The sequence below is a fragment of the Homalodisca vitripennis genome, unplaced genomic scaffold (assembly GCF_021130785.1).
Source record: "Homalodisca vitripennis isolate AUS2020 unplaced genomic scaffold, UT_GWSS_2.1 ScUCBcl_3503;HRSCAF=9071, whole genome shotgun sequence".
Lineage (NCBI taxonomy): Eukaryota > Metazoa > Arthropoda > Insecta > Hemiptera > Cicadellidae > Homalodisca > Homalodisca vitripennis.
Genome location: NW_025779628.1, coordinates 22,330 through 45,603, shown reverse-complemented (window position 1 = coordinate 45,603; position 23,274 = coordinate 22,330). Strand labels below are relative to the sequence as shown.

The 23,274-nt window shown below is 34.8% G+C and overlaps 1 protein-coding gene across 1 annotated transcript; it reads right to left on the bottom strand.

The window, feature by feature from the left end:
* Positions 1 to 2,278: 2,278 nt before the first annotated feature.
* On the bottom strand, positions 2,279 to 23,227 carry LOC124372570 (rab3 GTPase-activating protein non-catalytic subunit-like). Its single transcript, XM_046830972.1, has 13 exons — positions 22,820 to 23,227; positions 18,643 to 18,825; positions 16,806 to 16,887; positions 15,316 to 15,445; positions 11,760 to 11,961; positions 10,044 to 10,187; positions 9,064 to 9,247; positions 7,207 to 7,293; positions 6,869 to 6,997; positions 5,344 to 5,526; positions 4,700 to 4,840; positions 3,213 to 3,445; positions 2,279 to 2,376 (listed from the first exon to the last, which is right to left on the bottom strand). Exons 2-13 carry the CDS (start codon positions 18,680 to 18,682, stop codon positions 2,279 to 2,281), a joined length of 1,653 nt encoding a protein of 550 aa, XP_046686928.1. The 5' UTR covers positions 18,683 to 18,825; positions 22,820 to 23,227.
* Between the last annotated feature and the right edge of the window lie 47 nt (positions 23,228 to 23,274).

Below are 23,274 nucleotides of genomic sequence, written 5' to 3'. Positions count from 1 at the left end.
ATATAAACCAGATTTTTGTTTTCTCATTTCTGGCCGGTTTTACCCAAGGAGGAACTTACTGAGGGAATTATGGGGAAGAAGACAATCACAGCAGTTAATATCAGTATTCTGCGGTTGAGTTTATGTGACAGCCTGCAATGTTCTTTAACCCATTGCGTATCACTGACGAGCTGAGCTCGTCACGCAGCGGCCGGGCCAAACGGCAACGGGCGATCGTCTTCACTTGTCAACTAATAGTGTTTAACAACGGTCTACGTTTAGAGTTTTATAAATATCCTACAGATCGCAGTTGTATGTTGAAGTTGAAAAATCATTCATATGAGTTTACTCTCTGCTTTTTAGCGCTTTCTGATTGGATGTTTTCTCCAGTTGTTATTATAATACTTTTGAGGTTAGTGACACAGAACTAAACGACATAGAAGTACATGTTGGCGGGTTTAGTCTAGACAATGCCCGGATGTTGTAATCGCTTCGCCCAAGCCGCTTTATTTAGACTATGATTCATCATCATCCCTGCCACCCCGGAATGTTGCTCGCGTGTTATCGTTCCTACATCACGGATACCCCAGCAGGCCCATGTTCCATCTGAACGAATACCTTCACAGCTGAATTTTCTAGTATACAATAGCGAGCGATACGATGTGGCGCACCATTGCTGTTCGTGCGGCCGCTGACCGTAAATTAATTCGTGCCTGCTGGTGCCCGCGCACCAAAACAATACGATCCGCAATGGGTTAAACAGCTAGTAGTTATGTTCTACTAAAATGTTCCCTACTGGTCGAGAAAGATTGCAGTACAATAGAACATTCCTAACTATGTATGTGTACGTTTATGTGTTCTTTCAGTAAGTTTACCCGAGAAGATAGTTTTCAAGGTAAGTCTGCTGTCCTTCCTATCAACTAGGAACAATCTCTGGCTTACAGCCGTATTAATTTAACCCTATTATGATGATAATTTATTTATAGTAATCAAGAATAAAAAATCAACATGTTTAATGTCATCCCACATATACAATGTATTGACAGTGTCAAAGGTGTACCTTTGTCTGTAGAAATACAATAAACCTACAGACTACAAAGCACATAATTCCTAGGCTTATGCTTACATACTAGATTGCATACGGTAAAGTACAGGTCAAAAGTCCAAAAACATAAATTGTCCATACTACAATGTAACATTTCGTCAATAGAGTAAAAAGCCTTTTCTTTGAGCCATTTTAACATAACTGTCTTAAAATGTTTACAGGAAATGTCTCTAACAATCAATGGTAATTTATTGAACAGCTTTACGCCAGTAAAAAGATATGTACACTGGGTTTTACTTAGATTTAACATGTTTTAAATCAATTAGATCTCTATTTCTAGTATTATAATCATGAGTTAGGCCTCTCACATTAAATACATCAAGATTCTCTTTTACATACATAAGGCTTTGTAGAGCAAAGATACAAGGAAGTGTAAGAATACCACTTTCTACAAAGACAGGCTTACATGAATCAGTAGGCTTTTTATTAAAAATAATGCGTAAAGCTTTCTTTTGGCACAGAAAGACATCAGCAGCATAACTAGAATTCCCCCAGAGAAGGGTACCATACTGAAGGTGGGTATGAAAAAGAGCATAGTAGGCCTTAATAAATAAACTAGAGCAAGTACACAGTTTAAGTTTTTTTAAGAGAAAAATAACTCTGGACAATCGAGTATATAGAGAGGTTATATGGGTTCCCCACAAAAGTTTAGAGTCAAGGGTAAATACCAAGTAGCTTGACTGACTTGTTTGCCGATACAGTACATAGGCTAAAAATAATATGTTCATTATTTGACTTGTCTTCATTGACACATAGGCTATTTGCAGAGAACCAAAGGTAAGATCTTTCTTTCATATAATTGGTCATAATTACACTAGTTTCATGAGATTTGTCAGAGCACAACAACGTAGTGTCGTCTGCATACAAGACACACTTATTCGGTATGAAATTGGGAAGGTCATTAATAAACACCGTAAACAAGAAGGGACCCAGTACAGAGCCCTGGGGAACCCCGCTGTTATTGCTTAGAACTAGATTGACTGTCATTCAATTTTTCATATTGGAACCTGCTAGAGAGATAAGAAATAAGTAGAGACAATTCATTACCTCTTATTCCATAATATTCCAGCTTTTCAATTAAAAACTCTATGAGACACAGTGTCAAAAGCTTTACTTAGATCTAGAAGCAGAGCACTGACTTCCTCTTTATTCTCAAACCCATTAATGACATAAGAAACAACACTTTCAACTGCTTTAGTCGTAGAAAGACCTTGTCGGAAGCCAAACTGATCGAACTGATAGACTGTGTTGACTTATAGTGTGACTGTGCAAAACTGAGAATGCTTCCAAGCCTGTCATACCATCAAAAACTTTTAAAGGTTCATGTGAATACTTTATTAAACTGATAATGGCTCATCTAACTCATTACCTCTATCAGTATTTATATTAACAATTACTGACAAAAATTTATTTAACTTTATATAGTGTAATTTTTACTTTAAAAGAGCATAATTTTAGAATATCACTATAGTCTACCTCTTTTAGCAAAGCCAAAATAACAATAAAAATCTCACTTTTTGAAAACACAACTACGAAGAACAGTTCCGTCAGTTAAAGAACGAAGTTTATGATTTTGTTAAATAATACTATTTCAGAGTTTTTAAATGCTTGTGTCAAAAACATATATTTTTAAGTGGGACCAGAATTTTATAAACAACAAATGGGCTACCTAATAATATGTTTTTGTACATAGAAAGATGTATGTATACTCTAAGTTGTATGTACAGAGACCTGGGAAATACATATTTGTGTCTGAAAATGCGAAGATAAATTGTTTTGACCTGTGTAAATAAGAAATTTAAAACACAAATTAAGAAAAAGAGAAATTTTGCCAATTTTAGATGTTCGGAAAACATTTTCAGTCATGAAATGTAAACTAATATTAAAAAGCCAAGTAATTCAGGATAAGAATAATATAAACTGTCTTAATTAAATTGCCTCTGCAGGGTTAAAGTGGCATTGGTGGAAGATTTATTTGATAGAACAATAAGGTGAACATTTCTAGAATCCATGTTTTTAAACCTGATCTAATTATAACAAAGGTGGTATAAAAACCAATTTTTTTACCAGAGTGAAAATGGACTGTTTCTGATACATTGTAAGTCACACTGCCTACTTTATGACTTACCAACACATTCCAACGTGTGCAGAAACCCCTCAACCACCTCCAGCAGAGTGTTGGCTGCCACCCTGCGACTGGAGGTCAGTAGATCCAGAGCCTGAGCTCGCACTGTGTGGGTCTGTAGCTCTCGACACAGAGTAGTTACACTGTCAGCTGTCTGTTCTCCATCACCAGTCTTCAGCAGCTGTCGTAGCTTTCGCACCAGGTGAATATCACGAGCACGCTTGCTGTTCTTGTCACTAGAAATAAATCATTCATACACTTACTTGGCAAATCATCTGTATATTTTCATTAGTTAAATTAAAAAAATAATGTAACTTCAAAAATGATTTAGTAAAGTTGTTTATCCACTGACCATATTAATAGAATACATTTATTAGAAATCTTCTCACTTTTAAATTTTTTGTGAGTGTTAGCATGTTCATTTAGATTATATATGAACATACAAATAATAATTGATTCTGTCTTATCGTTATATTTGTAAAAACAAATCCCTTTTTATAGATAATCAATTGTGTTTTACTGTACTCCCAATTTATCCAGATCTGGATCACGTCTGGTCCCAATTAAACTGGATAAAAAGTTTGTACTGTGTGAAAAAATAGCCAATACCGAAAAATGTGTCTAGAATGATGTTGATTATTTTATATTGATCTTCAGTAGAATGTGTTTAAAATTATGGATAAATTTGAGGTCAACATTTTTACTTTGTACTGTTTTGATCGGAGCTCTTAGCTAATAGTGAAATTAAAGCAAGAAACAGGAGGTTTTGTAAATCAAAGTTTAATATTAAAATTATAATATTAACACTAAAATTTGATTTTACGTGAAGTCACTGCCACTTTTTGAAGAAGTCACGTTTTAGGGAGTTAGTGTAACTAAGTGTCTGATCTAGCAACATCAGTTGGAAGTATAATAAAAAAAAAAAACATTTTTTAATGAAGGCAGAAATAAGATAGCACCGTAGTTATTAATAGAATGTAAATATTATGATTTTCTAACTGGAATCGTTTGATTCATTTTGAGTATACCTAGGCGAAGCACATGAATAAATGATGAATTAAAAATATAACATTAGTTATTTATACTACTTTCATCAAAGATTTTATAGTAGTACTTATCAAAATAGTAATTAACACACATGGTTTATATTTCTTTATACAATGTTGACACTGACAATCTTTGATTTATTTATTAGGAAAGTTACAAAAGCAGGTAAGACTATTATGTACGCAACATGGATTGAAATTTACAGGCTATTCTATTGTTTAATTTATGAAACAAAACTTGTACGATTCTCTAAATTCAACTATGTACAAAAAACTGGTTCTAGTCTCATGCTTTCATGAAGACGATAGTACCCAAGCTTTGAAATTTATTCTTTTTTTATCTATAGTGGTTAAATATACATAATTTTACTGAAATTGTAATAAATTTATTGATAGCATTTTCATATGTTAAACACAAATGTATTATATTCCTGAAACACTTACCTTAATGCACAATGGAATGGTATCGAAATTTCAGTAAGAACACCACATTCGTCCACAAAGACACACGGAGTTGCGCTTCGATTGGGGTTCCTGTTACCCACACTGGAGACTCCTAATAGCCCGTGGCCGATGTAGAACAATCTGAAAAATATCGTATAGCTTTTCATTATAATGTATAACAAAACTTCTAACATTTATTGTGTATAATATAAGAAGACCTCAAACAATGGCTTAATGTTGTTTAGAAGAGTGCAAATAATATTGTATCATTTAAAATATGAAACATAACAATGTAGTAGAGATCAGATGAAGTGCTACATGCATTTTTGTAAAATTGAACTGAATAGGTGTAGAAAATAGTGATTAAGTTCCTACTTTAAGTCCCAGTAATTCAAGTGGAGTGATCAAAATTATTTTTCTTGACCTTTTTATATTTTCAGTGAGGTTATTTCAAGAGCTATAACTTTAAAATTTAAAAACATATTCCAACCAAAAACTGATTGGACCACCTTAAAGTACAAATATAAAAATAATATTTTTGTTACGTTAATACTTAATGTATCATAATTTTATAACAATGCATCACAAAGCACACAGAACGTTCTAATTTAATTAACCAACTACAAACAATTGTATCAAATGACCTGCCGTTCTTGGAGGCAGTAAAGGTAGCAATTCTAGGACCCTGCTGCATGGCCCACACCTCCACAATGCCCTTCTTGGGAGCATAGATGACCAGGAACAGGGCCAACCTCTTGCGCCCTTTGCTCTGTTCCTCCTCTGCTGTCAACCAGCCGCACTGCGCGTCCCGGTAACCTTTCCACATCCTGTTATCAATACAACATGTGATGAGGTGAATCCAGTTTTAAATCGTCTTTTTGATCATGTGAAATCACCTAAAGTTCTCTAAACAGTTATGAATTAAAGGCTTTTAAAATCAACTTTCGACTAAATTATGTTAGTTTCATTATCCTTTGTTTAAAGTTTGTTATTGACGATGGAATAAAATGAAAGGATAACAGGATTTTGGGCATTCAAAATTCAAGATCATTCGTAAATGCAAAATACATATTTACAATACACGTCAAATACTAAGAACTAAACCTAACCTAACAAATCTTTTTCACAGGAATAGCATTTATCAAGAAAGTGTCTTTATAGTTATTGTTTAAATAAACGTAAATTGTGCTCATTTTTAATATCAAATGGTAATTTGTTGTATGTTTTTGCACCTAAGTGGTATGAACCCCTCTCAAATGCGCTGGTACTATGTGCAGCCACAGATATCAGCTCTCTTGATTTGGTTGGATACTGATGGTAGTATCCATTGCTTAGAAAAAGCATTGGATTACCCTTAACAAAAAAGCATAGCTCGTACCCCACCAGATCCGCCAGAGTAAGAATTTTCATTTCACCAAAAAGAGGTTTAACAAGTCTCGAACCTCCTACGTCCTGAGATGATTCGCAGACACCACTTCTGGAGGACAAACACTCTATTGAAATTTGCCACGCTGGATGGACCCCAGAACATCAACCCGTACCTTAAAATAATTCAACGTGAGAAAAATATACTCTCCGTAGAACATCTTGGCTACATACCTTGGCGAGACATTTGAGAGCAAATCCCAAGGTTCGAAGCCCTTTAGCATACGTGTTCCACGTGGCCACTCTATGTGAGCCAATTATCGATATATAAACCCAAAAATTTAACTGAAGTTTCTTGCTTGGCTTCCTCACTTCCCAGACATTTAGATTATAAAAATATAATCGTTACAGATTATAAAAGGTATAACACTTATACCTATAACGATGGCAAATGTCCGAAATCCTGTTATCCTTTCAATTTTAAAATGTTATTTAACACTTTTTAATGATACTCCTGAAATACCTGATTCTTTATAGATTGCTGTTAGTTTTTTTAAATATTTACAAAAGTAATTCACTTCTAAATTACACTTAGTAAAAGAAAAGTACTTAAAAACTGAATTACCCTTACTTTATTCCTTCTTTAGCAGAACAGTTTTTCCAACATTTTAGCAAATATGTAACTAGATTTTGTTATTTGTTAATTTTTAATCAAGTGAAGGCCATAGTTGACTGATGATAGTTATACAATTCTTGTGTTAACCAAGAGACTAAACAGTAAATCCACAAAGTGTGAGTTTTCACCTGAGAGCCAGCCCTGTGGAGTTGTCGATGAGCGTAACCCTGCCAAGCGAGTCCGAGACCACACAGAGGTTGCGGTGAGGTGACATGGTTACCGAGGTCCCCTGACGCCACAGGTCACACAGTCCGAACCTTCACATCACATGAGTAACGTTTCAATTTGAATATTACCCAATTAAAACTAACATAAATTATTAATTATATCTTTTTGTCTCTACATTGTTTCCACAGTTTCTGCAACCCACAAAATAAGAATCACTCGCTACAAGTATTTGATTACTATTAAGTAGCATTAGTGTTCATTTAATTAAAAGAAACTTTCCAGTTCCCAACAGGCCTACCTGCAAGACATGGGTTCCGCTGGTTCGATGATAACTTTTTCTTTTTCAGGTGGTGGATTTGGTTTACGTCCTCCAAGGAACCAACTTCTGTAACAAGATTCATATCATCAACATCTAAAATTATTAATATTAAAACTTTTCAAACAAAATTTCACTAAAACATGTCCATACAATTGGGGAGTGTGGCTCTGTCCAGCTAGTTCCATTCTCACACACAATTGCAAGGAATTATGAATGGCCATATTTTTTCTCTGTTAGGTCTAGTACACACTTGAACAAGTCGTATGGCTGTGTGACAAGTTCAGAAGCATCTTTTTTACACTGTGGTGTACAAACTAGAGGGAATTATGAATGGCCATATTTTTTCTCTGTTAGAACTAGTACACTCTTGAACAAGTCGTATGGCTGTGTGACAAATTCAGAAGCATTTTTTTTACACTGTGGTGTAAACACTAGTGCAGGGAATTATGGATGGCTATATTTTTACTCTGTTAGAACCACTGCACACTTAAACAAGTTGTATGGCTGTGAGACAAGTTCAGAAGCATTTTTACACTTTGGTGTACACACTAGTGTAGGGAATTATGAATGGCTATATTTTTACTCTGTTCGAACCACTGCACACTTGAACAAGTTGTATGGCTGTGTGACAAGTTCAGAAGAATTTTTTTACACTTTGGTGTACACACTAGTGTAGGGAATTATGAATGGCTATATTATTACTCTGTTAGAACCAGTACAAGCGAGAGTACAAAAACGTCATTTAATAACAGAGATAAAAAATAATAAAACCAAAAACTTAATAAAACAAAGAACTGAATTCTTAACTAAAAAGAAATAAGTTTATAATAATTATTTCAGTTGTGTACTTTGTTCATGTTGTGATGGGATTTTTACTGTTTGTTGTCTATTTTTATACTTAATGTTTAGTATGTTTAGTGTTTTATGTTTAAATTTTATTACTATACGTTATCTATATAAGTTATATTATTGGTTTATATTAATGTTTAGTGTTCATTGTTTTATGTTTAAATTTTATTATATATGTCTTATATAGACAATTTATATTTAATTTGAACAAGGTGTAGTAATTTTAATTTAGGTTAGCTGTTTTTGACAAATTAGCACGTCATCTACCATAAGGTAATTAATTACTGTACGTAACAACATAAAAATGAAGAAACAAATGTTTTACTGTATTAAAGCCATGCGTCTACAAAAGTTCAAGTTTTCTCATAGGGTCTGTAGGTATACTGAGAAGACTAGGACAATAATGTATAATCTATGTATTTAGATGCAACTTAACTATAGTTGTGTGGTTTTTATATTTAAATAATATTTTTAATATAATAGACATAACCTAGCTAAGGTAAGAAGGATTGATTCAATTGAATTTTGAGTATAATTCCTGTTCACCTTCCTTTTATTGTAGCATCTGGTCTCTGAGGCTGTCTCAGACTTAACTCCTAGAATTTGGAGTCATGTTTGTCTAAAGAAATCCAAAGAAAGTAATCAACAAAGAAGCTCAAAACAAAAGATTTACATTGCTTCGACATCAGAGACACCTATAAATATGCGGAGTGGTAGTCTCATTGTCTCATCAGGTACACAACTGAGTGCACTACGATGTGATAGACACGATCTCTAAGCACGGTGGAGCAACCGAGTTTTCTACAATAGAGCCAGTGTGTGTTTTTATCTTTAGCGTGCCAAGGAAGGAGAGTACTGCTTCGTAGCGTTCATACATGTCCAATGTGCATTACAAAAGTGAACTGTGGTATACTGTAAGTTACTAATTAATTGCAGTAGACAGACTTCTATGAATACAGTGTTATTACAACTACAGAAATTACTTACGGAACAGCTTGGTTCAGCGCAGACTTGAGCTTTGTGCCGACGGCCTTGACAACATCTGTGAGGACGGGAGCATTACTACCCTCTACAATGTAATGGAAGCCGACAAAGGGTTTGTTTCCGGCTGCCACCACCAGAGAGCTCTGGGGTGGAGAGGGGCGGTACCAGGTCCCAAACCCTCCACACACTGTACAGAACGTTTATTAGAGTTTGTAAAAATCTATAAAAACAAACATTTTATGTTTGTGTAACAAAATCGTATTTTGAAAAATTTAATATATAAAATTATCAAATTAATTAATTCTTTATTCTACTTAACAAGCAAAGCGAACGATGCTGCATTTCTCGTAACATACAGTTGTATGATAAAAATATCACTGCAGTTTGATGGTCTGTACTTAGTTTAATCCCTGATTCAACACCATATCAAAGTGGTCATTCTGTTTTCAACATTTTGCAAGGCACATTTTGAATCTTAACTCACTAAACAATATTTGCTCAGTGCTATTTTTGTTAAAGGGATGAACATTTTTTATGAGTTCGAAAGGAAAATAGAACTAAAACTCTTGCTAGAAAGCAAGATATGTTAAAAAAAATCCATAATAAGTAAAAAATAATTATGATGAAAAAATCATAACAATCGTTTTGTGATAATGGGAAAGAAGTAATTTTAAGAAATAAAGATCATGTAAATTTCTACGAATTATTAATAAGGTTTTATTGATATTATATGTATTCCCTATAAAAATAAAAATTAACTTTGTATGGAATAAACTTTAAAAAATTTAAAACAAGCTAAGTATAGTAAAAGACACAGCATAGGTTTCGGCTTTGAGCACCATTACAATCCAAAATTAAACCACTTTCTGAGACCTTTCTCTTACAACTTTGGTGCTATGAAATATCGCAAAACAATTCTGTTTTGGATATTAATCTATTACCACTGTGAATTTTAGATATGACAAGAATGAAGAACAACAAACCAGAGGCGATGTGGAGGTGTGAGAAAGCAGAGGGACACTGAGGCAGCCCAACTGCACAGTCCAACATGTTGTCCTGGTCAGGGAGATTCCACTTGTGCAGTGACAGAGGTGGAGCTACTATGGTGTCACTACAGTTGGCTTGCACTGTAACACACATTCATTGAGTAACCAGAGGCGATGTGGAGGTGTGAGAAAGCAGAGGGACACTGAGGCAGCCCCACAGCACAGTCCAACATGTTGTCCTGGTCAGGGAGACTCCACTTGTGCAGTGACAGAGGTGGAGCTACTATGGTGTCACTACAGTTGGCTTGTACTGTAAACACACATTCATTGAGTAACCAGAGGCGATGTGGAGGTGTGAGAAAGCAGAGGGACACTGAGGCAGCCCAACTGCACAGTCTAACATGTTGTCCTGGTCAGGGAGACTCCACTTGTGGAGTGACAGAGGTGGAGCTACTATGGTGTCACTACAGTTGGCATGCACTGTAACACACTTTCATTGAGTAACCAGAGGCAATGTGGAGGTGTGAGAAAGCAGAGGGACACTGAGGCAGCCCCACTGCACAGTCCAACATGTTGTCCTGGTCAGGGAGACTCCACTTGTGGAGTGACAGAGGTGGAGCTACTATGGTGTCACTACAGTTGGCTTGCACTGTAAACACACATTCATTGAGTAACCAGAGGCAATGTGGAGGTGGGAAAAAGTGGAGGGACACTGATGCAGCCCCACTGCACAGTCCAACATGTTGTCCTGGTCAGGGAGACTCCACCTGTGGAGTGACAGAGGTGGAGCTACTATGGTGTCACTACAGTTGGCTTGCACTGTAAACACACATTCATTGAGTAACCAGAGGCGATGTGGAGGTGGGAGAAAGCAGAGGGACACTGAGGCAGCCCCACTGCACAGTCCAACATGTTGTCCTGGTCAGAGAGACTCCACTTGTGGAGTGACAGAGGTGGAGCTACTATGGTGTCACTACAGTTGGCTTGCACTGTAAACACACATTCATTGAGTAACCAGAGGCGATGTGGAGGTGGGAGAAAGCAGAGGGACACTGAGGCAGCCCCACTGCACAGTCCAACATGTTGTCCTGGTCAGAGAGACTCCACTTGTGGAGTGACAGAGGTGGAGCTACTATGGTGTCACTACAGTTGGCTTGCACTGTAAAACACACATTCATTGAGAAACCAGAGGCGATGTGGAGGTGGGAGAAAGCGGAGGGACACTGAAGCAGCCCCACAGCACAGTCCAACATGTTGTTCTGGTCAGGGAGACTCCATTTGTGGAGTGACAGAGGTGGAGCTACTATGGTGTCACTACAGTTGGCTTGCACTGTAAACACATTCATTGAGTAACCAGGGGCGATGTGGAGGTGGGAAAAAGCAGAGGGACACTGCGGCTCCATTTAGATAGGATCTTTGGATAGTTTTCAATAGAAAAAAAATGTTTCCCTATAAGTCAAATAAATCCTAAGTAGAATTAAAAATTACAAGTTTTTAAAGATCAATGTATGTAAATGCGAAAAAATACTTAATACCATTTGTTTGTGTTTCTTGGTTTAGCATAACTATATTATATCATGTTTGTATTGAAAAACATCTCCACAAAGAGTCCATAAAAATATCCATATACGTGGTGAGAACAATTCTAGAAAAGGAAGAGGAGGGGCAAGTATTTATAGATCTAACTAAAAAGATGAAATGTGTAAGTCTGACCTCGAGCCAGCTGGTTCCTGCAGGCCCGCAGTGTGTTGCCGAGCACGAACCCGTAGACTGAGCAGACGACAGTGCGGTAAGTGACATGCAACTCCTCCGTTAGCTCTGGATGACCACTGTAACGTGAAGGACTGACGGTCTGACACTTGATACTCACTACCGGTCCCTCCTCCAACACTTCTGAGAAGAGCAGGTCCCCTTTCTGCCACAAACCACAGAGCTTACCAAGTTGTCGAAAAGGCATTCTAATTCTTGGACAATTTCAGTTTAGCATTAGATCAGTAGGCTGATTCAGTAGGCTATTTATAAATTTTTACTATTTGAGCGTGTCACCAACAAATAACTAGTACTCCTGTACTGAGGAGGATACTCTTAACCACGTCATAGTTTTATTGTATGTTAGGTGGCAGGCTTAGGGAGAGAGAAGATAAACAAGACTGTGGGGAAGTCCTATGCTGAAGATACTGCTTATTATCACATTGTTTTATTGTATGTTAGGTGGCAGGCTTAGGGAGAGAGAAGATAAACAAGACTGTGGGGAACTCCTATGCTGAAGATACTGCTTATTATCACATAGTTTTATTGTATGTTAGGTGGCAGGCTTAGGGAGAGAGAAGTTAAAACAAGACTATGGGGAACTCCTATGCTGAAGATACTGCTTATTATCACATTGTTTTATTGTATGTTAGGTGGCAGGCTTAGGGAGAGAGAAGTTAAACAAGACTGTGGGGAACTCCTATGCTGAAGATACTGCTTATTATCACATTGTTTTATTGTTTGTTAGGTGGCAGGCTTAGGGAGAGAGAAGTTAAACAAGACGGTGGGGAACTCCTATGCTGAAGATACTGCTTATTATCACATAGTTTTATTGTATGTTAGGTGGCAGGCTTAGGGAGAGAGAAGTTAAACAAGACTGTGGGGAACTCCTATGCTGAAGATACTGCTTATTATCACATTGTTTTATTGTATGTTAGGTGGCAGGCTTAGCGAGAGAGAAAGATAAACCAGACTGTGGGGAACTCCTATGCTGAAGATACTGCTTATTATCACATTGTTTTATTGTATGTTAGGTGGCAGGCTTAGCGAGAGAGAAGATAAACCAGACTGTGGGGAACTCCTATGCTGAAAATACTGCTTATTATCACATTGTTTTATTGTATGTTAGGTGGCAGGCTTAGGGAGAGAGAAGATAAACAAGACTGTGGGGAACTCCTATTTTGAAGATACTGCTTATTATCACATTGTTTTATTGTATGCTAGTGTAATGCTCCGTCTGTACATTGTTACTGCGAGACAAAACATATGTTAAACTACGATTTTAGAATTAATATAATATATCATTATCAGTCACATAATTATTCCATTTTATAAATAACCAATTTTCTCAATATTAACTGTTAATCTGACCCGTCATCAACCAAGTAATTTATGGTTTTGAGCCCAAAAACTGGAATCGAATATTATTATAATAGAAATAGTACAAAGTTATGAAGCTGGAATTGTGCAGCTAGCCTTGTGCACTACTGATACAAATAGCTAACTCCAGCCCTAGGTAGCCTGTAACACAGGCCCTAGTCCTTTTTGATTGGCCGCTGAAGCGATGACCGCCGCTTGACCTGCTGAGCCCGTGGTCGTCAGTCACGTTCAAAATTATACGGAGGTAACATCTCGGTCTCCCATTAATTAACGTAACATTGTTAAAATCATCTTCTAAATTCAGTTTGTTTCCAAATTATTTTGTATATTATTGTATACCACTAATTTAAAAACCAATTAATTGTATAAGAAGGATTCTAAATCTTTCGCCACGTGAGTAGTTTATTTACCCGAGTCAAAACCATTGAAAGTTCTGATTAATTATTTAGGTGGGATTTGCGGAGTTACACTATAGCAGCAAGAGGGAGAGAACAAAAAAACGAGACTGTGGGGATCCATTACCACGAGGCCTTTAAATTAAAATTTGTTGTCAAAATTACATTGTGGTCTGATACGGGGATTTCCCACACTTTTACCTATAACTGACCCTGCCCAAGGTAAGTTATATTATTCAGACAAGAGAAACCTGAGGCCAATACATTTATAGCACAGCAGCAAATAACCACTCGGAAAGCTATGACTATAGTTTCGTTGGTTAGAATGTTGAATTGGCCATGTCTTAATATTTAAGTTAATGAGATGGTTTAATGCAAAGTTCACTTAGTTTAGGAACCTTTAATACCACTCAGTAGATTTCTATAGTAACTAATACCAATGATATTATGGTTTTACTACTTCTGCTGCATACATTCAACAGCGTTCAACACCAATACTTGAGAGATTGACCACCATGTAAACTACCATTTAAACACCTACACTGAACAATGAATATCACTAAATTTTTCATAGTGTTGTTGCTAGTTAATTTCAAGTTCAATGGAAGATAAGTGAATATCTCCACTTAAGTTGATAACATGATCCTGAGCAATCACCCTGAGTGAAGGTGGAAGAAAGAAAGGTTTATAAAACTGTCTGATTATTAGAGCTCTAGAATAATTTTGCAAGATAAGTTAAGTGATTTACCTTCAAGTAGGCTGGTTGCAAATCCCCCAATATCTTTCTCTAACCTTCCCAAAACAAAAAAAAAGGCCAAAAAGATTAACCCTATGCCCTTGAAGGCAGTATTTATAATTTGTCCTTGGAGCTCGTGGCCAGCTCTACTGACCGCAGTCATTTTGACAGAAGCACGGATTACTTTCTACCGCAATATTATCTCAGCTAGTATGTCCAGCTGTACTGGCCAAGATATAATACATCCATAGCTCGTAAGGCCAGCACCACTGGCCACTAAACATAGAAGTTATTTTCTAATATTCTCTTTGTTTTATAATGAATGGTGAGTGCTGAAACCTATCAATCAGCTGTTTTTTAAAGTAATTTTTAGGGTAAAGCAGTAATTTTCAATTTTGCCTATAATTCTTTTCTAAACATTGACCGTGCAAATAGAAACCTTGACAATTTTACTAGAAGACATGTGCTAGGTATTCTTGATTACACATAGGTATATATTTTTAAAACTGTTATTCTGAAAAAAAAATGTAAACACTGAGAAAAACTTAAAATAGTTCATGTCTAAGTAACATAACTATAAATTCCTACTTTATAATACTTTATTAACATATCTTTTTAACAATATATGTAAAAGAGTTAAATTTCCCAAATACATGTTTATCTTTGTATTAGAAAGATTCATTAAAAATGAATTTTAAATTAGTTTTCATTTCTTCTTTAAACATTTTTAATTATCATGCAAATAACGCGGAGGATATTGAAAATTAATGCCGATCTAGGGAGGTAAACAACAAATATGGCCGCCGAGCTGTAAATGAAAGTAGCGCAGCCATCTGTACTGGCTATACGAGTTATGAGGACAAACTACAGCAAAACCAATACGAGCTGTCTGTAACTTTGGTGTGGCCAGTGCTGCTGCCCTTTTGAGCACAAAGGGTTAAGAAAATATGTATTTAATTACTAATGGATAGGTAAAGTGGTTGTGTTCGGGCTGGAACCGGGTTCTCACCTCAGTATAGAACCGAAGGGCGCCACTGGAGAATCCGAGGGCAATACAGGTCCAATCTGGGACAGAGTGTGAGGATCTGTGGGTCTGTGGAGCAGCTAGGGGCAGCGCACACACGCAGGTGATCAGCTCACTGGAACCACCACAATGTTACTTCTACTTACTTATAATCATTTCAATCACAATTATTTTAATCTTAATGTTTTAGAGGATGTATTTTACACCAATTCCATTTTTATGTATGAAATACCCACAGTTTAAGCTACAGTCACATTTGTCACATTTTCGTGAAAACAACCTGAGAAAATATGACATATTTAGAAAAGCTCGATAAAAATTACAAACAAAACTAACCGCAAAAAGTACATCACATTTGCAAAATAAGTTTACAGCATAAAAACTACTGTTTCCCAATGATACTACGAGATAAAAATATGCACCTGCCTACTCTTGGATCAAAAAGTATAGATACCAGAGTTTGGACATTAACCACAAACTAACTAAGAGAGCTAAACTTATGGGAGTTAAATTAAAATTTAGCGGGCTTATTTCTGCGTCTAGACATATAAGTAAAATTATTACAAACATTAACCAAGATTTATGTCTGTAAGAATGAAAAAAGTACCGGTTTTTTGCGCTTTACTACTAAACTGCAAATTTGAAAATTAATTATTCGTTGTTAAACTTGCTATTGGAGGTCCAAAGCCTATATGAAAAAAGAGTTTATACAATATGGTGAAATATATGAAAACAATATTAACTTATTAAGGCTTCCTCTTACAGTCAAGCACGATGCAAGAGTAGAGTCCAACAAACAGCTATGCTTTGTTGCTATGACAGCAATGCTTGTGGGCCATGGCCAACATACATAGGAATGAAAACGAATGTTGTATCCTTGATTATGATCTATAGAGGGTTAATGTACCTTATGTGACAATGAAAAATCCAACTTATCAATGTGTTAGTAACACACTATTCAAATTGTGTAGATGAAATTAACATTATTAGGAGACAGGTGATTTGAAAAAATTCAACTTATTAAGAATTTTCTCATACGGAGAATTGAATATCAAGGTTCGACTGTTAACATTTTCAAAACTGATCCTATCAAATCACTGGTTAGTCCAAGCACGACTTTTTTAAGGAAGGTTTTTTTATTGAAAACTTTCTCATATGTCTAAAGTTATACCATATATATCTTTGAAAGTTTACAAGCCAAACTATTTAAAATTTAAAGCCTTAGCTAAATTCACAGCTGTGGAAGTTTCATGATTGAACAAGTTGGTGAATATCACACATTTTTCTGCAATTTTATGTAAATCAACAAATGAACGGCACTAGAGAATTTGGAAGTATATGAATGAAAAGTAATTGGGTTTCATCGAGTTTTTTATGCATTTGGATCGTTTCAAATTACCTTGTAAATAAATGCTTGATCTTAAAATAACCATAACTGATCAAAATGTTAATATGTACACATTAAATCAGTTTACTTGTGTTCCTGACAGGGGTCACCATGCCACACCATGTGGTATTTGGTTTTTGAGCTTGACTCTTCACTGCTGTCCCATTTGGCTGAAAAAAGAGAAACATACTTTGAGCATGCTAGAATAAACTTTACAACAGTACAGTATATAATCCATGATATCTTAGAACAAAGGAGAATTAAATTTATTCAACATTATGTTGATTCATTACAATAATATAGTATAGTAAAGATGCAAATGTCATAACATATATTTCATGTTTAAACAAAGCCAATCAAAACATGAATATTAAAACAAGTATTTTTCACCTCAGTAGTCTAGAACCGTATAAACAGTATTAACAATAATCAATATAATTAATATCATAAACATTAATATTCTTCTGTAAAAGAAAATAAATATATTATTGTATTATTTATTAAAAATAAAATTCATAGTTCAGTGAACTGAAATAAAATACATAATTAGAATAAACAATACAGTTTAAGATTTTAAAGAAATGGGTCCTAAAATGTTTCCAAATTAATTGTAGGCGTTTTCTATTAATTTAACTTTTATTATTAAATATGTTCTTACAGTAATTATGTAGGTTATTATATAGTTATAAACCATTATAATGGAAATTTTGAAATATGATAAATTGATTAACCCTTTGAGTGCCAAGGGCCGATGTAATCAGTCTAGCAACGTTTCCGATGTAATCGGCCCGATGGTATTGACGAAAATTGCCAAGAGCCGACTAGATCGGCCTTTCCAATATTGGTCATCATGTTGCTAAATATTGACGTATGATATCGTAAAACGTATCAAATTAAAGCCCAAGAAATGTACGACATAATTCACGTAGTGATAGTTTGTATATATATTATACAATATTTTTATGTAGCTGATATCTAGAAGGCTGTGGCGCGAACCGCCTGTTGTCACGCTGCAGTCCTTTTGTTTACGTTCAGCTATTTCTGCTATCTGTCTAGTGTCACTGTGTTGACATTTTTGGTTAGTGTTTTAAAAGTTTCCTACTTTTATTACTTCAGTTCAATTTCATTATTGAATAAGGTATAGTTTGCCGAAATGAGTAAAAGGAACAGATCGCCCTTAAGCGATTGCAGCGATATATAAATAAATTCAAAACTCAGTTATATATAAATGTATTTTTATGAAATTTGGTACATTTATTCCAACTAACATGGGGAACATAGAATTGGCACATAAAACTCATAAAACAAAAATAAATAAATACTTATTGTATCTTAAACAAACAAAAATGTGTTTTTTTTATTTTTGTTTACACATATATAAATTTTTTTTAAATTTATGGTCAAAATATATATATACCAATTTGTAGCCTGTATCTTGCCCCAAATAATAAAGCAAAAAGTGTCCCATTATGTTAATTTTTTAGTAAAATACTGCAGTAACATAAAAATAGTGCTTGGCACTGAGGGGAATGACCTGTCACAAATGATTGGCACTGGCTGCATGACCACCACTTCACTTGGCACTCAAAGGGTTAATGAGCAAACCTAAATTTTATTAGATTTCTCTTACTGTAATTGTAATTATATTACTTTGTATACCATTAGAACTGAATCAGAATTTTTATTAGTAAGGAACCTACTCTATAATAATTCTAACATGTCCATCCTCAGTAAGGGTCAAAATTTAGAACTCAGATCTCACACTTGCCAGGCAAACATGTTACCACTACACCACAGAGCTTTTTTTATGATTACACTATTTTACGGTTCAATTATTTTGTATTAAACACATGTAACGGAAATCATAATATACAAATTAATTGAATCACTCAAGCTTTGCTTGAAATGAATACTGTAGATCTTACACATTAATATAACGAGGTTCTGGCGGTAGGTGAGTGCCATCAGCTCTCCTGTAGGGGACAGAGAAAACCCACACTCATCCAACCAATTCGGGTGCGACACTACCACGGGTTTCTCAGCATCCTCAATCGACCAGCCCCATGCATCTTCATTGTTTACAGTCTTTTTTTCTTGAGACTGAGAATCTGAAAAAGACAGAGAAGTTTCAGTTGGTTTTTGCGCAACTAAAAAGTCAAGGATATAAAACAAAAAAAACTGTAATAAATAAAAAACAAAACCATATCAATAAACACTTTATTTGAATCCAGTGTATTTAGAATCAATTGAGGCAGGTACCAAATTACTTTAATAATCTAGTTAGCAAATTAAATTAAATAAATTCAGAAATCAAGACCATCAAGTAACTGGAAAATATTCCATATAACATCTCGTGAGGATGCTGCTCTAGCTAGAATTACGTACAAGACACCTATTATTATTTACAATCACTTACTGTATTATAAATACATTCTTGAAGAATAGATACTGCTTTAAGAAGACTCACTCTGTTGCAGAAAATGTAAAGTACATTTACGTACAAGGCAGGAGTACGCCACACCAGGTGTCGCGTAACTGGCTTCGCCCAAGTTCAATCCAAAATTTCCAGTCTATAGCTCATTTCATTATTGACAGATAGAATGACAGAAAATCATAAAAAAACAAAAATACTTTTCTTACATTTCCCGGCAAACAAAAGAGAAATTGGCTTCAATGACGCTCAGGTAAATTTGATGGTTAGACATGCACCATCATAGTACTCATTCTTGTCTATCTAGAAATGAAGTTACATTCAAAATTTCAAGTGTACAGATGAAAACATCTTGAGATACTTGCCAGATATCACTTACATTTTCATTCATTAAATTGGATTTCATACCAGTATTTAAATAGTGTTGGGATAGCTAGGCTACATGTGTTAACACGTCGCATGTTAAAATCTCTTATGAGTGTACTAAATTTGTTCAAATATTTATTTAATTTGTTGTTTTCTTGTTGCCATCATGGTTACTCATAAGATTGATGTAAAAATATTCAATAAACTCAGTAAAATTCTATGGAGTGAGATGCACCATTGTCGAACTCAGTGTTCCTCATGATACAGAAATAATCTCATGCAAAATTTTTAATCTATAGGTCAGTTTGCTTTCCATATATCATGTGGGAAAAAATTAAATTTTTCAGGACCCTTGAGTGGTAGGCTTTGCTAATGCTCAGCCAATAACTAGAAACAAGATACTTTTGTAAAGAATTTGTTTTCTTTGTCCTTAACGCATTGGCCTACTAGTTTTATACAGCCTCTACATTGCACAGTAAATTCAATTAATTCTGTAAAAATGAAAACTAATACTTGAAATTCTGTTACTTACGTGCTCTTCAATTTTAATGAAACTTGGGAGTTATATATATATCTATCAGTAATATATCTGTCAGAGCTATGCATTTTAATGTAATTTATGTTAATTTTCAGCTCATTGAAAATATACAAAAATGTTGATTTAAAAATAGTAAGTTAATGTTACGTTTGCTAATTTATGTTTATTTTATGTTAATTAAAAAATAAAATATGTATTTTTTACATCAAATTATTATTTTTTCCTATAATGTTTACAAGTACAAACATAACATTTTCTTAAACATGGCTGATAATGTTAATTGTGTTAGTTTAAATGTTAATTTTAAAATAAAAATGGACAATGACAGATTGGGCATTGTCATTGTCAGATGCACCATTAATACTAAATTCTAAATCACTGTCATACTCAAACTCTTCCTCGACATCACTAGGACCCCCGCTTCATGAAGTCACCATAAACACTTAAGAATCACTTATAATATAGGCGTCATTATATCTTTCACTATTATGTAAAGCTTCACATCGCACCATTTTATACACTTATTGTTGTTTACTTGCGTCAGCCGTAACTGAGAATATTATCTGTTTACTTCCCTGTAATATTCCCTGGTATTACAAGCCTACAAAATAAACTATTCCTTTCCCATTATTCCACAGAATAAAGAAACAAATTTAAGACTGAATAATACTGATACACCTGTGAGAAATAGTAAACTATGGTGTATGGTGCTAACACGGAGAAGGTCTCGTCAAATTATTTAATGGTGCATAGCACTAACATGGAGATTGTCTCGTCAAAGTATTTATTGGTGCATAGCACTAACATGGAGATTGTCTCGTCAAAGTATTTATTGGTGCATAGCACTAACATGGAGATTGTCTCGTCAAAGTATTTATTGGTGCATAGCGCTAACATAGAGATGGTCTCGTCAAATTATTTAATGGTGCATAGCACTAACATGGAGATTGTCTTGTCAAAGTATTTAATGGTGCATAGCGTTAACAGGAAGATTGTCTCGTAAAAGTATTTAATGGTGCATAGTACTAACATGGAGATTGTCTTGTCAAAGTATTTAATGGTGCATAGCGTTAACAGGAAGATTGTCTCGTAAAAGTATTTAATGGTTGCATAGCACTAACATGGAGATTGTCTTGTCAAAGTATTTAATGGTGCATAGCGTTAACAGGAAGATTGTCTCGTAAAAGTATTTAATGGTGCATAGCGCTATCATGGAGATGGTCTCGTCAAAGTATTTATTGGTGCATAGCACTAACAGGGAGATTGTTTCGTCAAAGTATTTAATGGTGGATAACGCTAACAGGGAGATGGTCTCGTCAAAGTATTTAATGGTGCATAACGCTTTAAACGGTTTAAAAGTAATGCTTCTGGCCATCAGCATGGGCTCTGGATCGCTGATTGCAACGAACAAAAAATATACTTTAAGATAGTACTGATCAGTAAAATTCTAAAAGGCTGATGAATCACTGCTCACTAAATATTACAAACTCAACTAATCATATTAAATCTGTCTAAAACAAGGAAACAGCAGTGTATCCTGATCCTTAGAACAATGGGTGCCACATTTTTTGGCGAAAGAACAGGAATGTAAAATTTCCTGTCAAACTCTAAACTACACAATATAAGAAAGTCATTCTGATAATATCTATCATAAACGCACAAAACAACTTGAATACAAAATGGGTAATGGCAGCGACAAAAAGAAAGAAAAAAATTTTTATTTTAAATGTTCAACGCAGGAAACTGACCAATCACGAAACGGAATAAAATTATTTAATAATGAAATGTATAAATACAATGCGTTTTGGCAAACAAGACTGAGAGCACAGAGAAAAATCGACAATCAAACTTCACCATAGAGGTAGAAAACTGTTTCAAAATTGACGAAAAAGTACCGAAAAACCCCTTAATATTTCTCATATGCAGTTGGTAGCCCTACACTGACTTCTAACATTCCTTGTACTTTTCTCGCGTAAATATTGGTATCCAAATTATCCCCTCCGTTAATGCCTACCCCTCATATTGTTATACTCATCCCACTCAGAAACCCTGATTCCCCTAAATTGATGTACTAGCCTATTTGGGATGGACATAACTTAAAATTGCAAACACATTTTCCCTGATTATGCAATTATGAATCACAACTGCCTACAAAATCTTTTTGGAAATGAAAACATACTAAAGAAATTGGTAGAAATGGTTTTAGATCGGTATGGCTATCATGGCTAATGTACACATTATCTGAATTTGTATACTTTACTTATCGGTACTATCTGAAGCAATGTTCATCGCCATCAGTGCGGTCAGCACCTTCATTTTATAAGCATTTTCTTTCGAGAAAACAACAAACAATGTTAAGTAGCTAAAGCAAATACTTATCAAACTAGGCTAAAATACTTCATACAAATTGTGTAAACATTTTCTCCATATGGGAGACTCAGAATTTATGCACAAGTTTAATATATAAATGTATAAGGCCTAAACCTATTACAATGCAAAAGTAAATATGTACTAATTATTAACTTTCTCATTTCCTTTCTAGAGTGATACCACAAATACCAACACATATCAAGTGCAGACCATCATGAGGCAAGGTTAGGAAGCAAGAAGCTAATTCAACAGTAATAAAATTTTTTTTCAATTGATAATACAAAGTTCTGATAGGGTGTGTGCACTCTGTAATTATAAATTTAATTCAATATTAATTGCAAATAAGATGATACTATCTTATCTACAACAAAAAACTTATTTGAAAGAAAATACTTACTTTTTAAAGAAAGATTTCCACTTGTTAAATGCCCCAAATACAAACATTTCTTTACACCTTCTAAATCAACAATAGATCCCAAAAGCACTCATTTGGCAAGACATTGTAAGTCTAGTTTTATTTTACAGGTAGGACAATTTAACCCTTTAATTTTTTAACAGATTAAAATGAATAGAATATTTTATGTACGGTATGGATAAATCAAAACATAACCAACTGTTTGTTATCTAATAAGTTCTTGTTATACAGTAATTCAAAACCCCATATTGAAAACTTGCCCCAGCCTTTTTGCACAATACGTACTAAATTTCAAGATATCACCACATCACTAATGATAAACAATGCAAACTAAACATTAACTCCGAAGAATAGTCCAGCTGTCAGTGGGACAGTCGCATCGCACACCTGTTTACGATACATATGATTAAATATTGATATAGAGATTTTCAAAGACT